The 21,005-nt window shown below is 63.4% G+C and overlaps 2 protein-coding genes across 3 annotated transcripts in view; one reads left to right on the forward strand and one right to left on the reverse strand.

Moving 5' to 3' along the window:
- Nucleotides 1-8,159: 8,159 nt before the first annotated feature.
- LOC123018772 (D-beta-hydroxybutyrate dehydrogenase, mitochondrial-like) overlaps nt 8,160-21,005 on the reverse strand; it is a 13,677-nt gene continuing 831 nt past the window's right edge. The window contains exons 2-6 of the mRNA XM_044421127.1: nt 20,392-20,459; nt 14,980-15,090; nt 13,045-13,186; nt 11,517-11,669; nt 8,160-10,495 (exon numbers count right to left, since the gene is read on the reverse strand). Coding sequence (XP_044277062.1) covers nt 10,026-10,495; nt 11,517-11,669; nt 13,045-13,186; nt 14,980-15,090; nt 20,392-20,459 — 944 coding nt within the window. The 3' untranslated portion in view covers nt 8,160-10,025. The remainder of the gene's footprint in view (nt 10,496-11,516; nt 11,670-13,044; nt 13,187-14,979; nt 15,091-20,391; nt 20,460-21,005) is intronic.
- The window catches only part of LOC123018786 (D-beta-hydroxybutyrate dehydrogenase, mitochondrial-like), a 9,586-nt gene continuing 9,224 nt past the window's right edge, over nt 20,644-21,005 (forward strand). The window contains exon 1 of one of the 2 annotated variants that reach the window (XM_044421159.1): nt 20,644-20,795. The gene's annotated coding sequence lies outside the window, so the exon portion shown is untranslated. The remainder of the gene's footprint in view (nt 20,796-21,005) is intronic. The other variant, XM_044421158.1, reaches the window with a different exon arrangement.

The following is a 21,005-nucleotide window of genomic DNA, read 5'->3' on the forward strand; positions in this document are numbered from 1 at the left end:
GCCCCCTGGCCAGCCCTGCTGTGCGCGGCCGCCGGGGCGCTGCCGGCGAGGGGGCGCTCCGGGCGTCGCGGGGCCGGCAGGGGGGCCCGGCGCAGGGCGGGGCCGAGCCGAGCAGGAGCTCGGCGGGAAGCGGGTCCCGGAAGCGGGCGGCGGCCAGGCCCCGCCGTGCCGGCCCGGAAGCGCCCGCTGCAGCGAGGGAGGGTGGCCCGCGCAGCTTTGTGCCGTCCAGGGAGACTCGCGGGCCAGGGGCGCCTTCCCCGCAGCCTCCCAGATCCCGGCCCTTCCTCCCGGGGCGGCCAGCCAGCTCCTGCCCGTCCCGCTTGCCGTGCCGTGCCGTGCCGGGGCCGCCTGTGCTGGCTCCCCGCGGACTTGGCCCAGAGGAACCCGCCGGGAGGGCCCAGGGACGGAGGGGGCCACGGAAGAGCCGAGCGGGGCTGCCCCGCGCCTGGCTGGCCAGGACTGGCCCGGATCCAGGCGCCTGGGCATCCTCACGGCCTCCAGGCACAAACAGCCCGTCTTGTGGCGTGGGGCACTGTCACCTGCTCGGTACAGGAAGGCAATTAGCCGGTCGGCCGCCTGCTGCGAGAGCAAGGCCAGCGGCAGCTGGGATCTGCGGCGTTCCTGGCAGGCATGGGGCTCATTTGTGGCAGCTGCTGCGACCTGAAAGGCCACATGCCACGGCCTGGCCCAGGAGGGCTGCCGCTTCGCCTCCTGCCTGCCCCTCCACGATGGGTGGCTTTTGAGCAATGAGGTGATTAATACCGTGCATGCATTTAGTGCTAAATGCCCCGGAGCCGGGATGTTGGACGGACAGGACAGTCCCCAAGGAGAAAAGCAGAGGCGTGAGAGGCAGCAAGCTGAGGAGGGAGCAGCAGCAGCAGCGATGGCGCCGTTTTCCTTCCTGCGGGCACCCCAAGGCAGCTTGTGCGCCCCCTTCCCCTCCCTGCCATGTGATCCTCGCAGCCACCCTGTGAAGTAGTCCTGGGAGCCCCATTCCCCGAGAGGGTTCTGCGGCCGCCGAGAAGGGCTGCAGCAAGGGCCCCCTGCATCCTGGCCACGCTCCGACCGCTCGGACCCAAGACTCCGGAGCCGGTCTTCTTCCTTGCTCTTGGGCGCGCCGCTGTCTTTGGTTACCGGACTGGAAGCAATGGAGAGCCGGTGTGATGCAGTGGTCGGAGGGCTGGCCTGGGACGCAGGCGCTCCGGTTCTAGGTCCCTCTGGGCCATGAAGCTGACTGGGCCCCTCTGGGCCTGGCCTTACTCTCAAACTAAGCTACCTCACAGGGTTGTTGTGAGGATACAACAGAACAGTGAATGTCATAAATTCAAGGGAATAAATAGTAATATTTTATTTAGTAATAAATCAAAGTTGTATGTCTCAGAGACTGTATGCAGATGAGTCAAATGGTCTTGCAAAAGATTGCTCAAGGTTTGGGGGAGATAAAAATGGCAAATTTGTGGTTATAGAATCGTGTTCTTAGGTCTAGGGTACTGAATAGGCTTCCCAGGGAGCTGGTGGAGGCCCCATCTGTGAGGGCGTTCAAGGAAAGACTGGAGACACACATGCCGAGCACCACAAGAGCAGAGCCGGCTGGAGCCCCTTCTGGCTCACTGTTTCTGTGTCTGTTGCACTTCTTCCTACAAACCGCATGTGACCTCCTCCTCTTCACATTCAGTTAAATAAGTCGCTTTAGTGGAAATGCAGGTTACATTGTCTGATAAAGTAGGTTTTGTTGGCATCGGCACTCATGCACGTGACAACCGGAGGGGTGTACAGTGGCCTGTTGCATGTGCATTTCCCCACCAGGCCGACTTGTGCAATCAAAACCGGCGCCAATCACAGTTCAGGCTCCGCAGTGCGTGCCTGCAGGTTCTTCAGAACCCCCTGGGGCTTACATAGAAACATAGGAACAGAGCGAGTCAGAAGGGGCCTCCCGGGCCATCTAGTCTGACTTCCGGCACCAGCTGGCTCCGCTCACGACATGCCCACCATGTGGACGTCCAGCCTGTCCTTGAACACCCGCACCGATGGGGCCTCAACCACCTCCCGTGGGAGCCCATTCCACACCCTCGGGGTCCCGACTGTCAGGAAGTGCTTCCTGGCATCCAAATAGAGCCTGGGTTCCCTGAGCTTGGCTCCGTTGGAGCGCGTCCTGCCTTCCTCTGCAGGGGAGAACAGGTCTCTCCCCGCCTCCATGTGACACCCCCTCACATACCTTTATGTCGCCAACAGATCCCCTCTGAGTCTCCTCCAGGAGACTTCTGGGACCACCGACCATGGGATGTACCTAGGTGGCCTTGCTGGGATGGAATGGTGGCCAGTGGCCACAGCTGGACCCCGGCTTTAGCGCTGCCTGATCAGTCTGCCGGGCAGGTGCTGGCAGGGGGGGAGGGCCGCTGCAGCCCCCACCACCGGGGCACGAGGGTCTGGCTTGGTCCCTCGTGTCATTCCATGCCGAGGCTTCGGGTCATTTGGTGCTTGTGTGTGTGTCTGTGCGCGCACACACTCCTGTTCCAATATTTAAATGCTTTGTTCTTATATTGTAAGGCTTGTTTCTGTTCAATGCATGATCCTTGCTATAACATCATCCAGGAAGGAACAGAGCCACTCAGCCACCCTCCCCACCCTGCGGGCCCCGTCCTTGCCACGTGCCCAGGATGCCGCGTTCAGTGGGGTCAGAGGCTGCCAGCGGTCCAGCAGAGCCCGCAGAGGTGTCCCCTGAAGACAGTCCCCTGCTCCTGCGGGCGCCGAAGCACAGGGGCCGCAAGGGCCAGCTCGGGCCCTGCTCGGTGCTTGACGATGTGCCCGATTCGGGTCTGCCTGCTTGACCCGGCACCGGCCTGGGTGTCCGAGGCGTCCACTTCCTGGAGACAATTAGACATGTCTAAGCACAGCAGCCCGTTACCTGGCCTGCCAAATTTCAGAGAAGCAGATGGGGGGAAGGGGCTCTGCTACATACTTTAAAAGAATGCTTCATCCTGGGAGAAACAGAAGACAGGAAGTGCTTCTCTTCTGCTAGGACACCGGGTTGCTTGGAGTCCGTTTTTATGTCTCTGTGCACCGGTGTCTTTGAAATTTTGGAAGCTGCCGGGAGAGGCCCTGGCTGGTGAGTGCAGCAGACCGGTTGCGAGAGCCGCTCGTGGGCCGCCAGGCCTGTGGCTGTGTCCGTGTCCGTGGGTGGCCGGCCACAGAGAAGGGCTGCTTGGACCCCTGGAATGGGACGTCCATGCCCCGACCCAGCACACGCAAGCGAGCAAGCAACACCTTTTGTTCCGTGGCTTCTTGTGGACCCGGCCCTGCTGGTGGCACCCAGACCCTGAGAGAAGAGCGGGGAGTGCGCACGAGGTTCTGCTCCGCTTGCGCCGAGCCGTGCGTGAATTGGCATCCTCTCCCCCCCCCCCCCACGGGCCCACGGAGCAGCTGCTCTCCTCTGCACCTGCGCTCAGCCAGGCCTGGTGCCCGCCCGGGCCCTTTCCTCCCGCTTGGCTGTGCAGGAGGAATCTCTGCCTGCCTGCAAATTCACCAGCGTGCCTGCGAGGGCGAAGAGCCGCAGGCAGGGAGGAGCACAGGTCATGCCGTGTCGGAACGTCCCGGCGTGTCAATGGCACACGGGCTTCCTTGGCTCCCCGCTCCCGAGGGCAAACCTGCCACGATGGCTGGGGCCAGACCGGTCCCGCTTTGGATGTGGACCAGTGCACCAAAAGTGTAAGCCAGCCAGTCAGTCATTCGATCCTGCCAGCCTCACATTCCTGCAGCCTCCTGGGCTGCGTCTCCCCACACGCTCACGCAAGCCCCTTACCGTGTCATCCTCGCGTTGCTGAAAAAACGAGGCTTTGCCGGGATCTACAGCACGTCTCCCGCACCTTTTGCCCATGGAGGTGACAAACTGCCAACAGGTTCCTTCTTCCTGGGGACATATTAATGAGCTCTTTCAACGTGGCCAAGATGATTTATCCCTCTATGAGTCCCTCAAATGCTGTCACAGAGAGGAAGGCCAAGATCTCTTCTCACTGATGCCAGAGTGCGGGACACGGAAGAATCAAGTCAAGCTGCAACAGCCCAGATTCAGGCTGGACATCAGGAAAGCTTTCTCACTGCCAGAGCAATGAGACACTGGAACCAGCCGCCTGGAGAGGTGGGGGGCTCCCCCACACTGGGGACATTCGGAAAGGAACTGGGCAGCCCTCTGGGTGGGATGCTGTGACTTGCTGTCCTCCAACGGCCGAGGTTGGCCCCAGTGGCCTTCACGGCCCCTTCCACCTCCACTGCTCTATGCTTTACGAGGGCCCAGAGGAGATCCCTAGACAAGACTCTGTGCACAGGCGGGCTCTACGGCAAGTGTGTGTCACAGGTGGGGGCGAGGCTGCTGCAGCCCCCGTGCGCTGCCCTGGAGGGGGGGTGAGGCTGCTCACGCCCGAAGGGGACCGCATGCCCTGCGCTGCAGCATGAGTCACAGACAGGCCAGCAGAGTCCGGCTTACGCTCAGCCCGATCTATGGAGAAGCTGCGGCCACGTTGCTTTGAAGCAGGTTCGGGCTGTTCTCCCAAAGAGCACCAAAAGCCCCTGGCTGGGCTCTGGGATCGGAATGAGAGCCGCTCGATGCCACCAAGCAATCTGGCGTCCCGCAGGGATGTGCTGCTCCTAGAACACCCACAAGGGACGCACAAGGATGCTCTGATTCCAGCCACATGGAGGAGTCGACCCACCCACCCCAAGGTGAGGAAGGACGATCCTCCGACGCCCAGGACTAGGTGCCGCCATCAACTCTGCGTGAAAATGCCCCTTCCATAAGAGACGAGAGAGGGGATCCCCCGGAGCAGGGCCTCTGCTCGGCGTCGGCCTGGACGCCTGTCCGGGGCACTTCCAAGCCGGCCTTGCAACGGCAGGCGCTGCACCGCCAAAGCAGAGAGTGAGGGCTGGCTCGGAGGGAGCCACTGGGCTTGGGAGCCGCAGCCCGTCCCAAGCTCTTCCCGCCAACCCGAATGTGTGACGTGAGCGCAGCCGCCCCCCGGCCCCCTCCGCCCTGCAGCCGACTGCCGGTCGAGTCAAGACCTGCGGCCAAGCCGCAGTCCCACCTGGTCCGCCGGAGCAAGCGAGGCGCCCGACATTCTCGTCACCCCCGCCAGAAACAGGGGGCAGCTCTCCCCGCCCCGGCCTGGCAGGGGCCAAAGCAGGAACCAGGCCAAGCCCTCGGCAGGGCGCCCTCCACCAAGCCTGGGCCAGTGCTGCTGCAGTGCTGGCCGGCGGCCACCCCCCTCTGCCCGCACGGGTCGCCAGGGAGGGCCGGGCCAAGGCCACGGGGAGGGCAGGGCAGGGCCCGCCCTGCCAGCTGCTCCAGGAAAAAGCCTTAATCCCATGTAATTGCGGCTAATTTGGGCGAGGCGTCCTTCGCAGCTCGGCACCCACGCCCGGCCTGCCCGGGCTTGGAAAGAGGAGCGCGGGCAGGTGGGCAGGGGAAGGCCGGGCCAGCGGGAGACCTGCCAGCAACGGCTCGGGCAAAAGCGGGCGGGCTGGGCAAGGGCCCAAACCAGCCGTGCCACTGCAGGCACGGGCGCTGAGCTAAGATTTATTTGATAACTGCATTTTCTTGGAGGTGCTTGCAGACTGGTTTTTTAAATATTTTCCCCCAGAATTTTTCCAGGACTGATGTCAGACCAACCGGCCTGCAGATCCCTGGTTTCTCTTTTTTTCTCCTTTTTTGAAGATGGGGACGACGTTAGCCCTCCACCAGTCGTTCGGCACTTCTCCTGTTTTCCAGGATTGATCAAAGAGAACAGCCTGTGGTTCTGAGAGCTCCTCCATTAGCGCTTTCATGGCTCTGGGATGGAGCTCATCAGTCCCTGGAGAGTCGAAACTGCTTATTCCACCCAGGCATCCCTTGACCATCTGCCTGTCGATCCTGGGCTGCCGTCTCGCACTTTCAGCTTGTGCTTCCTCTTGGTAGAAGATTCTCCTGTGGGAGAAGACTGAGGCGAAGTGGGAATTGAGCGCCTCTGCCATCCACCTTTATTTGGACACCTTTCCCTGTCACATGCCTTTTGTTTTGCACATATCTGAAGAAGTCTTTCTTCTTGGCATCTCTTGCTAGTCTCAGTTCATTTGCTTTAGCCCTGCTGACAGCATCCCTGCAATGCCTTGCTATTTGTTTATATTCTTCTTTTCTGGCCTGGCCCCGTTTCCACCTCTTGTACATGTTCTTCTGTCTGTCTGGCTGTCTGTCTGTCTTTCTGGCTGTCACATACCTTTCCATGGAGTCACATGGGCACCCTCTGCTGCCTTCCACTCTTTTTTCTTGATAGAATTGTTTGTAGTGTTGCTTGAAGAACCTTCTTTTTCAAGATTTCCTACCCCCTTGGACTCCTTTTCCCTTAAGAGAGAGTTGCCATGGCACTTGGCTTAATCATTGTTCTGAGTTTGCTAAAGTTGGTTTTCTTGAAGTCAGGGATACGTGTTTGGCTGCAGTTAACCTTCGTCTCCTGTATAATTGGGAATTCAAGCATCACACGGTCACTTTCCCACAGGGTTCCCATGGCCACTATTTTGTCCCCCGGGGCATTCCTGCCAGTTATATTACATCAAGGATGGCTGTGCCTCTCGTTCCGTTCTCTACCTTCTGCTGGAGGACGCCGTCAGCAGAGCGTGCCAGGACTCTCCTGGAGGGGCCGTGCTTGGAAGAATTTGTCTCCCAATGCCTTTCAGGGAAGTTGACGTCCCCCATGATAACGACATCACTGGACTGCTGGCAAGCTGCTTTTCCTCTCTGTGACTGAGTAGTTGGTAACAGATGCTAATAATTATGTTTTTCTTCTTTTTTGCTCCATTTAAGTTAAGCCAGATGATTTCAGTGGGGCTACCAAGTTCCTCTTCTTGTATTTCTGTGCAGGCATGTGTGTCCCTCACATATAGTGCGACTCCACCTCCCTTTTTGTCCTTTCTGTTTTTCATGAACAGGCTGTATCCATCAGCTGCAGACTTCCAGCCATGTGAGTTGTCTCATCAAGTTTCAGGTATTCCTGTAAGATCGCAATTGCCCTTGAGCACAAGTTGATGCTGTCCGTTTCCCGTACTCGGGGCACTGGCGTAGAGACATCCAAGTTCTTTTTGCTCTGCCCTGCTTTTCTTCCTGTGTTTTGGGGAGACTGATGGTAGGCCCTGCTTGAGGTTTTTTCTTCAGAGATGCAGAGGCCCCTGCCAGCGATGGGGTGCCAGGCTGCAGGCCCCCCTCCCCTGCAGGATCCACTTCAAAGCCCCCCTGGGGAACTGAAAGGGGCTTTCCGTTCTTTGCGAAGGGCAGCCCATGGTTCGCCAGTCTCCTTCTCCCAGGAAGCTTAGCGTGTGGTCCCAGGACACCCGTCCCTCTTTACGGCGCTGCCATCGTGGCCAGTCGTTCACCTGCAGGACTTTTCTCGCCTGAGCAGTTCTTCGTCCACGTGCCGGTAGGACTGAGGAGACATTCACGCGGGAGGGCAGGACACGCAAACTGTACCCTAGACTGGCTGCCCCACAGCCTTGGAAAGGGGCACCGGGGGGCCAGCATGTCATTTCCCTTTCCTGAAACATCCTAATACGGGGCTCCCCTTTTATAGCACTGAGGCCGTGGGCCAGCATCTTTCCTCGGCCGCCAAGCAAAACCCCGAGATCAAAGTCACGGCTGATTGTTTGTTTATTTTAAAAGATTCTCTGCTGCTCCTTCAGTGCCAGAAGCAATCGTGAGGTGAATTTTAAAGTGGTGGTACAGCTGTAAGAATCAAGCAAAGGCACGCACCACATGAGACCCGCAATGAAAAAACACCTACAGCCAGCTTAAGGTCGATCACAAAATGCCTGAGCAAAGCAGAACGTCTGAACCTGCTGCCAGGGGATGGGAGTCCTGGCCCTGTGGCAGGAGAGCCCCGCGTGGGGGCCTTTCTGTGCATGCACCATGCGCTTCCCGCCAGTGACACGCAGGGATGGCCCACAGACGGGGCTGCTGTGGTGCAGCTGGGCTTGTGACTGCAAGGGCCGCAGCAGGCGGGCTGGTGGGCAGTTGGCAGGGTGCCCCGGCCCCCCCCCAGCCCTCCCCCCCATGCACAGACCTGCCCCTGGGGCTTCAGGGCAGCACAGGCGACCACGGCATACTTGAGTTTCTGATTTTAGAGGCAGCAACAGTGGAGCGTGGCCATTTGGGAAAAGCTGATTTTAATCATTCAGGACAATGAAAGTCCCAGAGCAAGTGATCCTAAAGACACAAGGAGTCCAAGATGGACAGAAGTTTTTTAGAAAGGAATTTTTAAAGGCACAAGTACAAACAATTCCAACAAAAGCAAAGATAGCAAGTGACTGAAGAAACCAATGTGGCTCTAGAAAAATCTTTGAGTTGCGGTCTGTAAAGGCAAAAGAGGAGGGGTCCAGGAAGGGAAGGGAGGCCGAGTAACAAAGGAAGGGCACAGCAGGCGGCAGAGACATGCAGGAATGACCTCAGGGAGGCTGAGGCAGAGGGTGAGCGCAGGCTAGCGAGGAGGGATGTGAAAAACAACCCCAAAGCTTTTTCAGGCATGTCCACAGTAAAGAGGAGGGGGAATCGAACAAAGAAATTATCCCAAAAGCAGGCTGTGACACCCCTGACAAAAATGAAGTGCAAATTGAAGATTTCGGATTGGAGCTTGAGATTAATAAAAGTCAAGGAACAACTGATTTCTTCGAATGATTTCAAATCTCCAAGGCCTGGTAAGGGGCATCCTGAACGCGCTGGGGGAAGAACTCACAGAACCGCGGCCCATCATCTCTGGACGCACCTTGGAGACAACGCAGGGGTTACTAGAAGCCAGCAAGGCTTTTTCAAGGCTTTTTTGCAGTGTGTTCCAGTATCGACAGACTAATCTGATCACCTGCTTTATGAATTATGGAAGCGCTCTGAACATCACTGATCCGCACTTCAGCAAGTGTGCCATGCCACCCTGATCAGCAAAACTAGGCGTGATGGAACGGCTATCGGGGGATGCATGGCTGGCAACAGGATCGGACCCGGGGGGTGCTGGGAAGAGGTGATGAGGGGCACCGCAGGGCCCAGTCCGGGGCCCAGGCCTCTTCAGGGTTTCATAAATGACTTGGATGAAGAGGTGCAGGAAACGCGGATCAAATGTGCAGATGACACAAAACTGGGTGGGGGAGCTAATACCCTGGAAGACAGAAGATTCAGAGTGACCTTGATAGGCTGAGCACTAGGCTGGAAGCAACGGAATGAAATGAAATGAAATTGGGACAAATGTCACATTCCACCCCTAGGGAAAGGGAAGCAAATGCACAGATACAAGATGGCTCAGCAGTACTGCAAATGAGGAGGCTCTTGGAATTCTTGTAAATGACAAGCTGATCATGGGCAGCAACATGATGCAGCTGCCACAGGGGCCGCCGTTGTTTCTCCTGTGCTGCCTGAGCAGCCGCGCGAAGGGCTGGCGCGCTCCGTTCAGCACTGGCCGGGCCAGGCCCACCCTGAGGCCTGCGTCCATTTCTGGATGCCACACCTCAAGGAAGAGGGTCAGAGGGGGCAACGAGAACGACCCAGGGACTGGAAGCAATGCCCTGTGAGGAGAGATGGAGGGAGTGGTAACCTTGAGAAGACTGAGAGGGGATAGGGAAGCCATTTCAAACACTTGAAAGGCTGCCACACAGACGATGGCCAGGATCAGCCCAGAGTTACGGGAAGGCAGGTTCTGGCTCGGCATCGGGGAAAATTTCCTGTTCGGGCAGATTGGGAAGGGAGCCAGTGGCCCGGGGGGGGTGGTCTCTCCCCCACTGGGGGCATTCCAGAGGCAGTGGGACCACCCTCCGTCAGGGATGTTTTAGCCTGCAGTCCTGCACGGAGCAGAGCTGGGCTTCTCGGCCCCTCCCAGTTCCACTATCTGATGATTAGGATAATCTCGGCGTATGTGACTCCTATTTGGGTGCTGGGCAGACTCATGTTTGCGCTGATTCAAAGGAATTCCTGGAAACTGCTTCATCCCGGGAGGGGCGGCAGCTCTGCCCACCCCCCCTGTAGCCTGTGGCTACTTGATGTACAGCCAGTCAGCCAGGGCTGTGGGCAGGTGTGTCATGGCCTGCAGCCGAAGCCACCAGCGGGCCTCCATGGGGTTATAGCGGGCATAGGGCCACCGGGCCAGGAGGGCCTCCGTGACAGCATCGAGGACGGGTGCCACGTCCCCCAGGCCGCTGCTCGCGAACGCCTTCATCTGCCGGAGTTGCCGCTGGAAGTGGGCCTCCCCGTAGTCCACGCGGGCCGCCTCGCTGGCCGTGCGCCACATCTGCTCGGCCTCGGCCTCGATGCCCTCCTGGGTCAGGATCCCCGTGGCAGCGATGTAGTTGCTGGGCTCGACGGCAACCACGGAGACACCCCAGCGGTACATCTCCTGCCGCAGGCAGTCGGTGAAGGCCTCCAGCCCGAACTTGGAGATGCAGTAGGAGGAGCGCGACGGACTGGCCATCCGGCCCAGCATGCTGCTCACGTTGACAACCCGGCCTGGGGAGGGGCACACAGGCAGGTGGGGGCTGATAGTGGCAGCTCTCTGGGCCAGCCCTGCCCTGCCCTGCCCTGCCCTGCCCTGCCCTGCAAGGCCCAGTGCTGCCAGGGCCGGGGACAGGCATGCTCCCACCACCGGCTCTCGGAAGGGGGGCGCTGCTCCGTAGGCGCCTCCTCCACGGACCATGTTCTGGCCATGCCCAGAGGCAAAGGGGCTGATCGTGGTGAATGCGGGGGGGGGGGGCGGGGGTCCAAGGCAGCACCAGGGCTCCCTCTGCTGGCCACGGACCTGCACAGCAGCCCTGGTAGTCGCAGGATTACTGCCCCATCCTACTGCCAGGGCCCTCATGAGCACCACCTGGGAGCTGACGGAAGAGCTTGTCTGAGAACTGGCTCTTCCTCCAGAAGCTGCCTTGGCGGTGAAGGTCCTCTGACCCGCTGGAGTGCTCTTTGTGCTGGACTCTGCTCCCGCTCCCCACACCGCTTCCTGGTCCCAGCCCTCGGTTACCCTGCTCCCCTCAGTTTCCTGACTCCTGCCCTGTTTGGCCATGCTCACCTCTTGGACGGACTCTGCCTCACTCTCCTACCCCTCACACTGACCGCGGGACGCTTGGCTATGATCTGGATCGAACCTGGAGCCTAACCGGGTCGCCTGGTCCTGGCGCCCCTGCCACTTAGTCGGCCGCCCACGCCCCAGAGGCTGGCCCAGGGAGGAAAGGAGCTCTGCCGGCTCAGATGTGCCGCCTCTGCAGCATTTTCTGGGGCTGCGCCTGTTGCAGGGCCTGGGGCAGGAGATCCACAGCAGGTGCACCGAGGCTGGCGGGGCTGTTTCCACCCACACCTGGTGGCCTGTGCAGGTGAGCCCCTGCCCACGGAGCTGGCCGCCTCGCCCGCACCTGCAGCACCTCTGAGCCCTGCTCCACACCAAGAGGACAGAGCCCGGGCAGGGCAGGGCAGGGGCAGCTCAGCCAGACCGTGTCCCACTTGCCCCCCGCCCCACCCCATGGGCAGCCCCTCCTACCTCTGGCTCTGCGGACAAGGGGCAGGAAGGCCTTCGTGACTCGGATGGCTCCCCACAGGTTGACGGCAGCCACCCGCTCGTACTTCTCCAGACTGGTGAACTCCACGTCTCCGAAGGAGGCAACGCCGGCATTGTTCACCACACCCCACAGGCCTGCCCAGACAAAGCAGGAGGAATTGGCGGGCGACCTGCTGCTGCAGGGGCAGAGTCCCCCCCCCCCCCGGGGGCAGGCCTCCTGTGCCCCCCACCTGGTCCAAAGCAGAGGCCAGAGGGTAGGGGTCAAGCTGGCTGGCAGTGGGGCAGTGGCCACCTTCACAGCCGCCCCAGTCACAGACCAAGGGGCACGCTTCCCGGGCCGGGGGATGTGCGGGGGAGCACATGGGCTGGGGTGGGGCCTGGAGAGCCCTGCTCCAGAACAGCCCTGCCAGACTGTATTTTCGGGCTTCTCCCAGGTGGCTTCATTCTGGAGTGCCAAGGATCACGGGGCAGCTTCCACCAGCCGGGCCTTTGCCACCCACAGAGCCTCCAAGGCTTTTACAGAGGCTGGGTCTGTCGGGGACGTCACCTCCTGCCCAGGCTGGACACTCCCTTGCGTAGGGCAAAAGTGCAGCAGCCCAGCACGTCAGGGGGTGGCCTGGGGCACTCCTGCAGGGGTGCTTGGTGGCATGGGGCAGATGCCCGAGGACGGCCCACTCCCCTCCCCACACCGTTCTGCGGCTGGCTGGCTTTCTTGCTCCATCCCCGGGAGGCCCCGGGTTCCTCCTGCACGTGGGTGCTTGGGAGCTGCGGGTCAGTGGCGGCCCGGGGACGGTGGCTCAGCTGGCTTTCTGGCTCCCTCACCCAGCCACAGCGCCTGCCACTGGCTTGCTGGCATGGCCCACGCCAGGCCAGGCCACAAACCCCAGAAGAGGCCAGCCTCTGATGCGCTGTTCCTGTCCCACAGACCTCGATCCACCCAGGGCACCCCGGGGAGGGCCTGAGGGAGATCCGGCAGCCCAGCTGGGAACCCTGTGGGGTGAAGCTGCATGGCTGCAAACGGGGCCACTGGCAGCCCCGGATGACAGGGGGAGGTGCACAGTTGAGAAGACGGGGCGGCTTTGAGCACTGGCACCCCCATGGCAGTGCTGGGAAGCCCCCACCCCTCCTGTGCCTGCAGAAGGGCACCAAGAAGGGACATGCTGAGCCCCTGCATCCTCCACCCCCAGGGGCAGCACAAGACGCGGGCGGGGGAGAAGAGCGTGTGAAGCCTGGTTGGCTGCCCCCTCCTGCCGCAGAACCCCCCCCCCCCCCCCCTGGCCCCAGGGCCAGGTGCTGCTCCCCGCTGGCTCAGCATTGGCTGGGAAGAAGGAAGCACGCCTCTGCCTGGCCTCCTTGAAGGCTGGCCAGTTGGCCAGGGCGTTCCTGCTCCCAGAGGCAAGGTGGGTCCCCACCGGACTGGCCGGTCTGCGGGACTTGTGCCCTCAGAGCAGCTCCGCCTGGGCACAGTAGCACGGGGTGCAGGTGAAACGGTGCCTGGCCGGGGGCTCACCTTGTTCTGGATCAGGGAGGCTATCGCTCACAGCCCTGAGCGCCTGCTCCACCTCTGCCTCACTACGCACATCGAGCTGAAGGACGCGCATGCGCTCCGAAGCCATGTGGCGGAGCTCTCTGGCTCCATCGCCTCCTTGGTCCTGCCCAGCACACACAGAGAGAAAGCCGTGACCCGGGGCCTGCCAGGGGCGCCCCCCCATGCATGCTACAGGCCCCTGCGCAGCTCAGAGGATCTTCTGGCACCAGCTCCCCATGGCCTCCGCATGGAAAGCCACACTCTTGAATCTGCTGCTGGGCTTTTTGGGGACCAGAAGATGAGAACATCGGGACAGAGACAGCTGGATGAGCCACGAGGCTGCTCTCAGCAGGGAGGAGCTCATCTCCTGGCCCTGCCGGCCCCTGGGCACCCCGGAGGCAGCCTCTGCACGCCCTGCAAGCAAGCGGCACGTGCGAGAGCACAGGATCGTGCCCCCTCTGCTCCAAGGGCTCTCCCTGCAGCCCTTCACCGCTGCCCTGCCCGGCACAGCTGTGTCTGCTCGCCTCAGCGCACGGAAATCGTGGGCCAGCTGGAGGAAGCCCCCGGCCTGGGCAACTCTCAGAGACAGCCCGCGGCCGGGCGTTCGCAGTGCTTCCCGATACGGGGAGGGAGCTGTCGCCCTCCTTGCCCTCGCCCTCGCCCTCCCAGCAGTGGCAACACCAGCCTGGCACCTCGCTCTGCTCGCAGGGCAGCCCCCCCGCCTTTCCAGAACCGCTCTGCCTTGCGGTGGGGACACGCCGGCTTTGGCGTTGGGGCCACGCTGCAGCAGGTGAGGAAGCGTGTGTGCGAGCCAGCAGGCGGCATGGCGCCACCGCGTGTCTCCAGCAACAACCCGCTGGCTCTTCTCAGAAAAGGCGCGAGTCGGGAGGGCCCTCCCGGGCCATCTAGTCGGACCTGGCTCCAGCCGCCCCCGCGCCCGACGCGCCTTCTCGAGGCGCCGCCGCGCGGACGCCAGCGGTGCTCGCATGGGCCCGGGCCGCGCTCGGCCGGGTCGGCGCCTCCGTGCTTTGGGGGGCGGCGCAGCGCGGCGGCAAGCGCCCGGTCCCTTGAAGGGCAGCGCGGCAGCCCCCCCGCCGCCCCCAGACGCGGGTGGCGGCTCCCGGGCAGCCTCGGGCTTAACGCGCCAGGGCTTGGGGGCTCCCGGAAGCAGGGCGAGGGCCTGCGATGCGCACAAGGCCCCGGGGCTCGAGGGAAGCCGGCCATGCTGAGAATTCGGGGAACTGCCGAGCCAGGGGCCGGGCCCGGGGCGCTGCGGGCCACACCGGCTCGCCCGCCCGGGGACCCCCTCCCCGCCTCCCTAGCGCAAAGCGGGAAGGGCGGCGGCGGCGCGTCGCCGCGAGCCCGCGCCGGGGCGGGAGCGCGCCCTCAGCCGCGTGGAGACGCTCCGGCCCGGCACAGCTCCGCCCGCTGCGGGGCGTCGGGGGCGCGGCCGGCCGCCTGGCGGTCAAGGTCGGCCTGACCCGGGCGGCCGCGGCGGATGCGTCTCGTGCTGGCCGCGGAGACCTGGCAGTCCTCCCGCTGAAGCTGCCCAGGAGCCGCCGGAGCCCGCCAGCCGCCCTCTGCAGCGCGCGCCGGGGCGGGCAGCTCTGGACGGCCTCCCGCCCCGCGGGAACTCGGGCCTTCCTCGCCGTCCCTCCCTGGGGGCGCAAGTCCCCGACCCTTTTCGTGCGATGCGAGGCGCCCCCAAGAAAGCCGCCCGCGTTTCTCGCCCCCCGCCCGTGGCCTTCCTCGCCACCCCCAGGGCCCGCCGCCCCCCCCCCCCGTGGCCTTCCTCCCCCCCCCCCCCCCCCCGAGCCCGCGGACCCTGAACAGAGCCGGGGCTCGGGGACAAACAAGGGAAGGCGAAACGTCCGGGGAGCTCGCGGGCGGCCCTTCCCGCGCGGCGCCGCTACTCACCGCGAGCAGGCAGCCGGCGAAGACGGCGAAGCCCCGGGCGTGCAGGTGCGTGGCCAGGGCGCGGCCGAACCCCTTGTCGCAGCCCGTGATCAGCACGGCCTTCCCGCCGACCTGGAAGAAGAGCGGCGTCGGGCGCAGGCGGGCGGAGAGGCCGGCGCAGCCCCGGCCGGGAGGGCCTGGCCGTCGACTGACCGGCAGGCCGGCCGTGCTCTCTCTCGCGATGCCCTGCCAGGTGCCCGGGCGTCCGAGGTGAGCGCCCTCCACCGGGGCAAAAGCAGTGGGGCCCACAGGGCTCAGTGCGGGGACCAGTGGGCAGCCCTGGCCTGCCTCCCTCCCTGCCTGCCGCCCCCCAACGCCCCGTTGGGGGACCAGCCAGAGCCGTGGGGCTGCTGCATGGCGGGCCCCTCTCCTCATTGGGGGCTCAGCTCCCTGCCTCCTCCCAGCATCAAGGCGGAAGGGCAAGAAGGGGCGGCGGGCCTCCCCCAGACCGAGGGGCAGGGTGCCAGGAAATGTGGGGCCATGTCCAGGCGGCCTGTCCTGGGGGAGTCTCGGCAGGCCGGGTCTGCCCCACGGGGCCAGGCCGACTCCCCACTGCAGGCCTGGCCGCCTCACTTGCACCAGGTGGAGTGAGGGCCTGCCCTGGCGGGGTCAGCCTGGCGTGGGACGGGAGGCTCCCCGATCGACCGCTGCGCGCTCGCTTCTTGCACGCCGGCGCCTTGGTGGTGACCTCCAGAGGTCCCTGGGGAGAGGCGTGGGGCAGGCCTCTGCTGCCGGAGGGGGAGGCCCGCTGCACCCTCAGCACGTGCCCTCCTGGCCCAGCCGCCCGTCCTTGACCGGCTGCTCTCAAGGACAAGCCGCCTGCCAAGCCGGAGTGACTCAGCCGCTGGTGCAGGGCAGCTCCTGCACCCCCCAGGCAGCAGGAAGGGCCAGTCACCATGGAGTGTCCCTCCGGGACGTTTGGCCCAGCAAGGGGCCTGCCGAGGCTGTCAAAAGCAGCTGGGGAGGGTGGTGAGCAGGCCCCCCCCCCCCATGCATTCAGGTGCAGCAGCTTCACTTGCCCAGGGGGCATGATGGCAGACCCTGGGGGATCACAGCTGTCCACCAGCAACATCAGTGAGTCAGGAACCTGCCTGAGCCACAGCTGGATGGGGAGTGCCCTCTTCCAGAGGCAGTCATAAAACTCCGGCATGCTGGGGCTGCCCACAGGGCAGCTGAATCCATGCTTGACAGCAGCCCTCCTCCAGGCCACAACCCAGAACACAACTACCAGGGAGTACGGCTCACTGGAGAGGACCATCATGCTAAGGAAAGTCAAAGGCATTAGGCATCAGCAGAAGGGGAAGACCAACTGTGAGCTGGACTGATCCCATAAAGGAATCGCAGGGTAGTAGGGTTGGAAAGGGCGGAGAAGACCATTGGGTCCCCCCCCCCTGCTGCTGAAGGACACCAATTTACACCGTACTACTTCAATGGCTGTCCATTTTCTTTATGAATGACTCTAGTGTGGGAGCGCCCATGACATCTCTAGGCAACTGTTGTTCTGACAGTGAGGAAGCCTTTCCTGATTTCTAGCTTGAACCTGGGTTGTTGCAACTTGAATTATTCCATGTCCTGCACACTGGCATAGCAAGAGAGCTTGACCTTCCTCTTTGTGGCGGCTATTTCTAGAGGGATCTCATGTCCCCCCTCAGCCTTCTCTTCTCAAGGCTGAACATGCCCAGTGCTCTGCGTCTTTCCTCATAGGGCAGTTTTTTCCAAACCCTGAATCCCCCCCCCCCGCTTTTTGCCCTCCTCAGGACCCTTTTCAATTTTTCTGCATCTTTCTTAAATCTTGGTGCCCAGGACTGGACACAGGATTCCAGGTGAGGTCTGGCTAGTCTAATCGGCAGCGTATGGAGCTGATGTAAACCACCCGTACAGGCAGCCAAAGCCCCTTTAAGCCAGTGGGAGAGCCAGTGGTGAGCAGTGGGTCCGAGTCCCCGCGCAGCCGTGGCGCCAGCTAGGTGGCCTGGGCCCAGCGAAGCGGGCCGCCTTTCCTGTCGCGAGAGACACTTCCCTCCACAGCCGGTCAGTGCAGTGTTTCAGTATGGACATTCAGGTAACAGAATGTGAGGATTAAAGAGTGTTAATTGCAAACGATTGTTGGCTTCATTCCACAGCCATTTAAATACAGCTGCCTTTGCAACAGAAGAACCGGGAAGTGCAGCTTTGTGTATAATTTGGTTCAGGAAATGCAGTGTGGATGATATGCCCAACCCACATCTCGGGAAGCCAAAAGTTATTTCCAGCAAGGGCAAGATCCAGATCGGATTCGACTGGGCCTGGTCTGCCAAGCTGCCTGTCCTGTCCGCACACCCGCAACACCCGGGTGTAGGTGGGCATATCATGTGCAGAGTGCATGATTGGAGTAGAAGCAGAGGAATCGGTAAAGCCAAGTCAGGTCTGCACGGAGGCTGCGATGCACACACTGCCCCCCCCCATAGATCCCCTGAGGTGCTGCTTGCCTGTGTGCCCATGTGGGGGGGTGGGGAGGGGGGAGTGGTGATGAAAGCGGAATTTTATGCAGAAAACCACAGAAAAGGCACCTGGAAGACTAAGGCGTTTATTTTGGCTGCAGCATTTGCAGACCCAGCATCCCTCTGCACCAGACGGATGCTGGCTTAACGTTTGGGGCTCCTATCCATGGTGCGCCCAGGAGATGCTCCGTGCAATGAGCATCTGTGCGCACGATGTGCAACAGGCGAGCCGGGAGCAGTGAGCTCAGGAGGAATTCAGCGCAGAAAGGCTTGGCGGGCAGCCGTGCCTGCGCCGCTTCCCTCCTGGGAATACAAACAGCCTGGCGGGAGGGGGGCTGTTGGTGGGTGCTGCACGCCCCAAGCAGCGCAGGGGGAATCGCCCGGACCCAACGCTGCGGAGAGAGTGAGTGATGCTCGTTGGAAAAGCAGTTGCACAGCAAGGCAGCAAATGAGGCTGAAGGAATTTTAATTGCTCTGATGAAAGCACTTGGCCAGTCAACCACGAAGCAGAATCAAAGCCACTCCATCCCTGTCGTTTCCCTTCGGATGGAGGGCCCCACAGTCTCTCTGATGGGCAGCCTTACTTCCCGGTCGCCCATCCGCTCCGTCGCCCTCCAAGTGCTCTGCGGAGGCAAGACGCCTGGGCCAGGCTGGGCATGGGGCAGGAGGCTTTTCCCCTGGTGGTGCCAGCCCCAGTGCAGGTGAGATGGCGCAGCCCACCCCCCAGCACCGCCTCTCCACGCCCACCAACTGGCGCCCCCGCCCCACGGCCGCTGGGCTCAGGAACCGAGAGGCGACGGCCTCTTCCGCCACCTGCCCACTCAGGAGAAGCAACTTGGACTCAGGGGGGCCCCCTCCCCGCTCCTTAACCTCAGAGGCCCACTGGTGGTTCTGTGGAAGTTCTCAGCTGAGAGGCCGCATCCTGTGAGGTCCTTCTCACTTCTGAGGCCCAGCACACCTCCCAGTCGCTCGTGAGCCCAGGCCTGCCACGGCGCTAGGAGCCACAGGGTGCCACTTTGAACCTTACCTTAGCCACAGATGGTCTGTGGGCAACCCTCCCTCCCTCTCGCCGTCACTCAGGACAGTGACTGGGCCAAGAGAGCTGCTGCGGGATGAGAACACGCCAGTGCTTTCCCCAGTCGAGTACAGGCCTGAGAGAGGGCTAGAGGGATGTGGGGGGGGGGCTGGAAGGGGCAGAGGTGGGGCTGACAGCTCAGGCCGCATCCAGATGGTGCCTGGTCCCCTTCCCTCCCCCTCTGCAACCTTTCCTCCAGACAATGAAAAACAGCTGTCCAGAGGAATGCAGGCCAAAGGTGGCAAAGAGCCTCTCGCTCGCTCTGCTTCACAGCCTGTGCCTGGAGGCTCATCTGCACAAAGGACAGGGGGGCTGGATTGGGTCCGGGGGGGGGCATCACAGGCCTTGCCGGCATCATCTGGGCCCAAGCATAAGCCAGCGCCCCACTCGGAGTTCAGGAAAGCACTCCGGGGACAAAGCGGGACCCCCGCTCCACTGCTTTGTGACTTTCGCCTGGAGGCTGTTTCCACACCAGCTCCTCCGGTTCAGTGCACTGGCGCCCAGACTAATTCTCCACCTGCCTGGAGGATCTGAGGCCACAGTCCTGCACCCAGAGGTTTCCATGCAAGTGCCTCTAGACATGGGGGTCGTGGGCAACCTGTGCATGGAAGGGGCCACCGTGGTGGCCATCTCCGTGGCGGTGCTTCCTGGTCAGCAGCCTCCGGCAGGCCAGGCTCCCCGAGCCTCTGGGACCCAGTGCAGCGGCAAGCTGCCAGGCAGCGTGCCCAGGTCCCCCACAGCGCTGGCTGCTGACGCCACGGCTGAGCCTTTCCCCGTGGAAGCCCACCACTGCCCACCTCCCTTCTGCTGATCAGAAGTGACAGACCTGCGGCGAGTCACCAGGGCTGCCAGGCGGGCCACTTGCCCCTCTGGCAGCCTTGCCGCTTGTTGCCCTAAGAGGCGATGCCAGGATGGCTTGGGGGGCTTCATGATGCAAGGCGGAGCCAGGGTGCCGTGCAAGGAACCCTTTGCATCGGCTGAGGCTGAGGAAGAGGAGGGTGGGCGAGGGATGGGGGTGGCAGCGCCTCCCAGGGGCGGCTGCTCCGGCCGGCCGGATCTGAACACTGGAGACGGATCGAAGCTGGCCGTGAACGCGGCCGCTCTGGGGCGCTTTTTTTCGGGGGGGGGAGCCCTCCCGCTCCGCTCCGCTCCGCCGGCTGGTCCAAGGCAGCAGTGCGACCAACACAGGGGGGCCGTGCGAGGGACCCCGCTCCGCCGCGCCAGCCCAGGAGGGCGAGCCCGGCGCTTCTGCGGGGCTCTGCTGCGGCTGCTCTGGCCCGGAGCCAGCCTCGCGGTGCAAAGGGCGCCCAGGCGGACCCGCTCGGGCTGCACCGGGGCCGGGCCTTCGTCGCTGGCCGGGAGGGCAACCCCCCTCTTGCGGAGCAGCTCTTGGCGAGCGCGGCGGAATCATAGCAAGGAAGCCCCGCGCCGCCTCAATCCACCGGGCCCGCGGCAAGAGGGACTCCCAGGGCGGGAAGCACGAGCCGCGCCCCCTTGGCGTGGCCAAGGCGCTGGGTCCCCGTGTCGGCCACCTGGCCGCCTTCGCTTCCCCCCCGAAGAGCCCGGGACCTGTAGCGGGTCCCCCTCGAGGCAGTCACTCGAGCGCCTGCCTTCGCTTTGGCCGCCCTCTCCCAACGGCACCGGCCAGGGCCTGGGGTCGGCGGCAGAGCTGCTCTCCGGAGGCCCACGGAGGTCTCCGCCTTCCAGCCCGGGATCCTCAGTCCAGGGCCCCCTCGGCAGGCCGGGGAGGCCCTCCGCGCAGGGGACAGGAGCGCTCGCCCTGCGCGGCCGCCCCAGGCTGGATCCGCGTTGCCTACTCACGGGGAGGGCCCCGCCGAGACGCGGCGGGCTCCGGCACAGCAGCAGCAGCAGCAGCAGCAGCAGCAGGCCGCCGCAGCAGCCCAGCCAGCCCGCGGGCGGCAGCGGCAGCAGCAGGGCCAGCGCAGCCCACGCGGCGCGCCGCATCGTCCCCGCCGCGCGGCGCTTCTGGTGCGCGCGCAGCGCGAGGGGCGGCCCGCGGAGGAGTGAGGTCACTTCCGAGGCGGGCGGGCGCGCGCGCAAGTGAGCCGAGCCGGGCCGGGCCGGGCGCACTGAGGCGAGCGGCAAGGACGCGCGGACGGCGCCGAGCGACCGAGCGACCGACCGACGAGGGCACGCCGGCGCAGCCAGCGCAGCGCGCAGGGTCTCCGCGGCGCCGCCCCACGAAGGAGCGCACGCAGGACCGGGTGAGCCGCGCGCCCAGCCGCCGCATCCCGCCGCCGAGCGCGGACCCGGCCGGCTGCAGGCGGTCTGCCCGCCAGGATGCCGGCCGGAGGCGCGAGGCGCAGCGGCCCCACTCCCCGGCCCCGAATCGGGCGGGCCCTCCGGTGGCGAGACTGGGAGGAGGCGCCGCCCCGCCCGCCTCTTCGCGCTCGGCCGCGGAGCACGGCGGCGGC

The sequence above is a fragment of the Varanus komodoensis genome, unplaced genomic scaffold, assembly GCF_004798865.1.
Source record: "Varanus komodoensis strain SLA01 unplaced genomic scaffold, ASM479886v1 scaffold115, whole genome shotgun sequence".
Classification (NCBI taxonomy): Eukaryota; Metazoa; Chordata; class Lepidosauria; order Squamata; family Varanidae; genus Varanus; species Varanus komodoensis.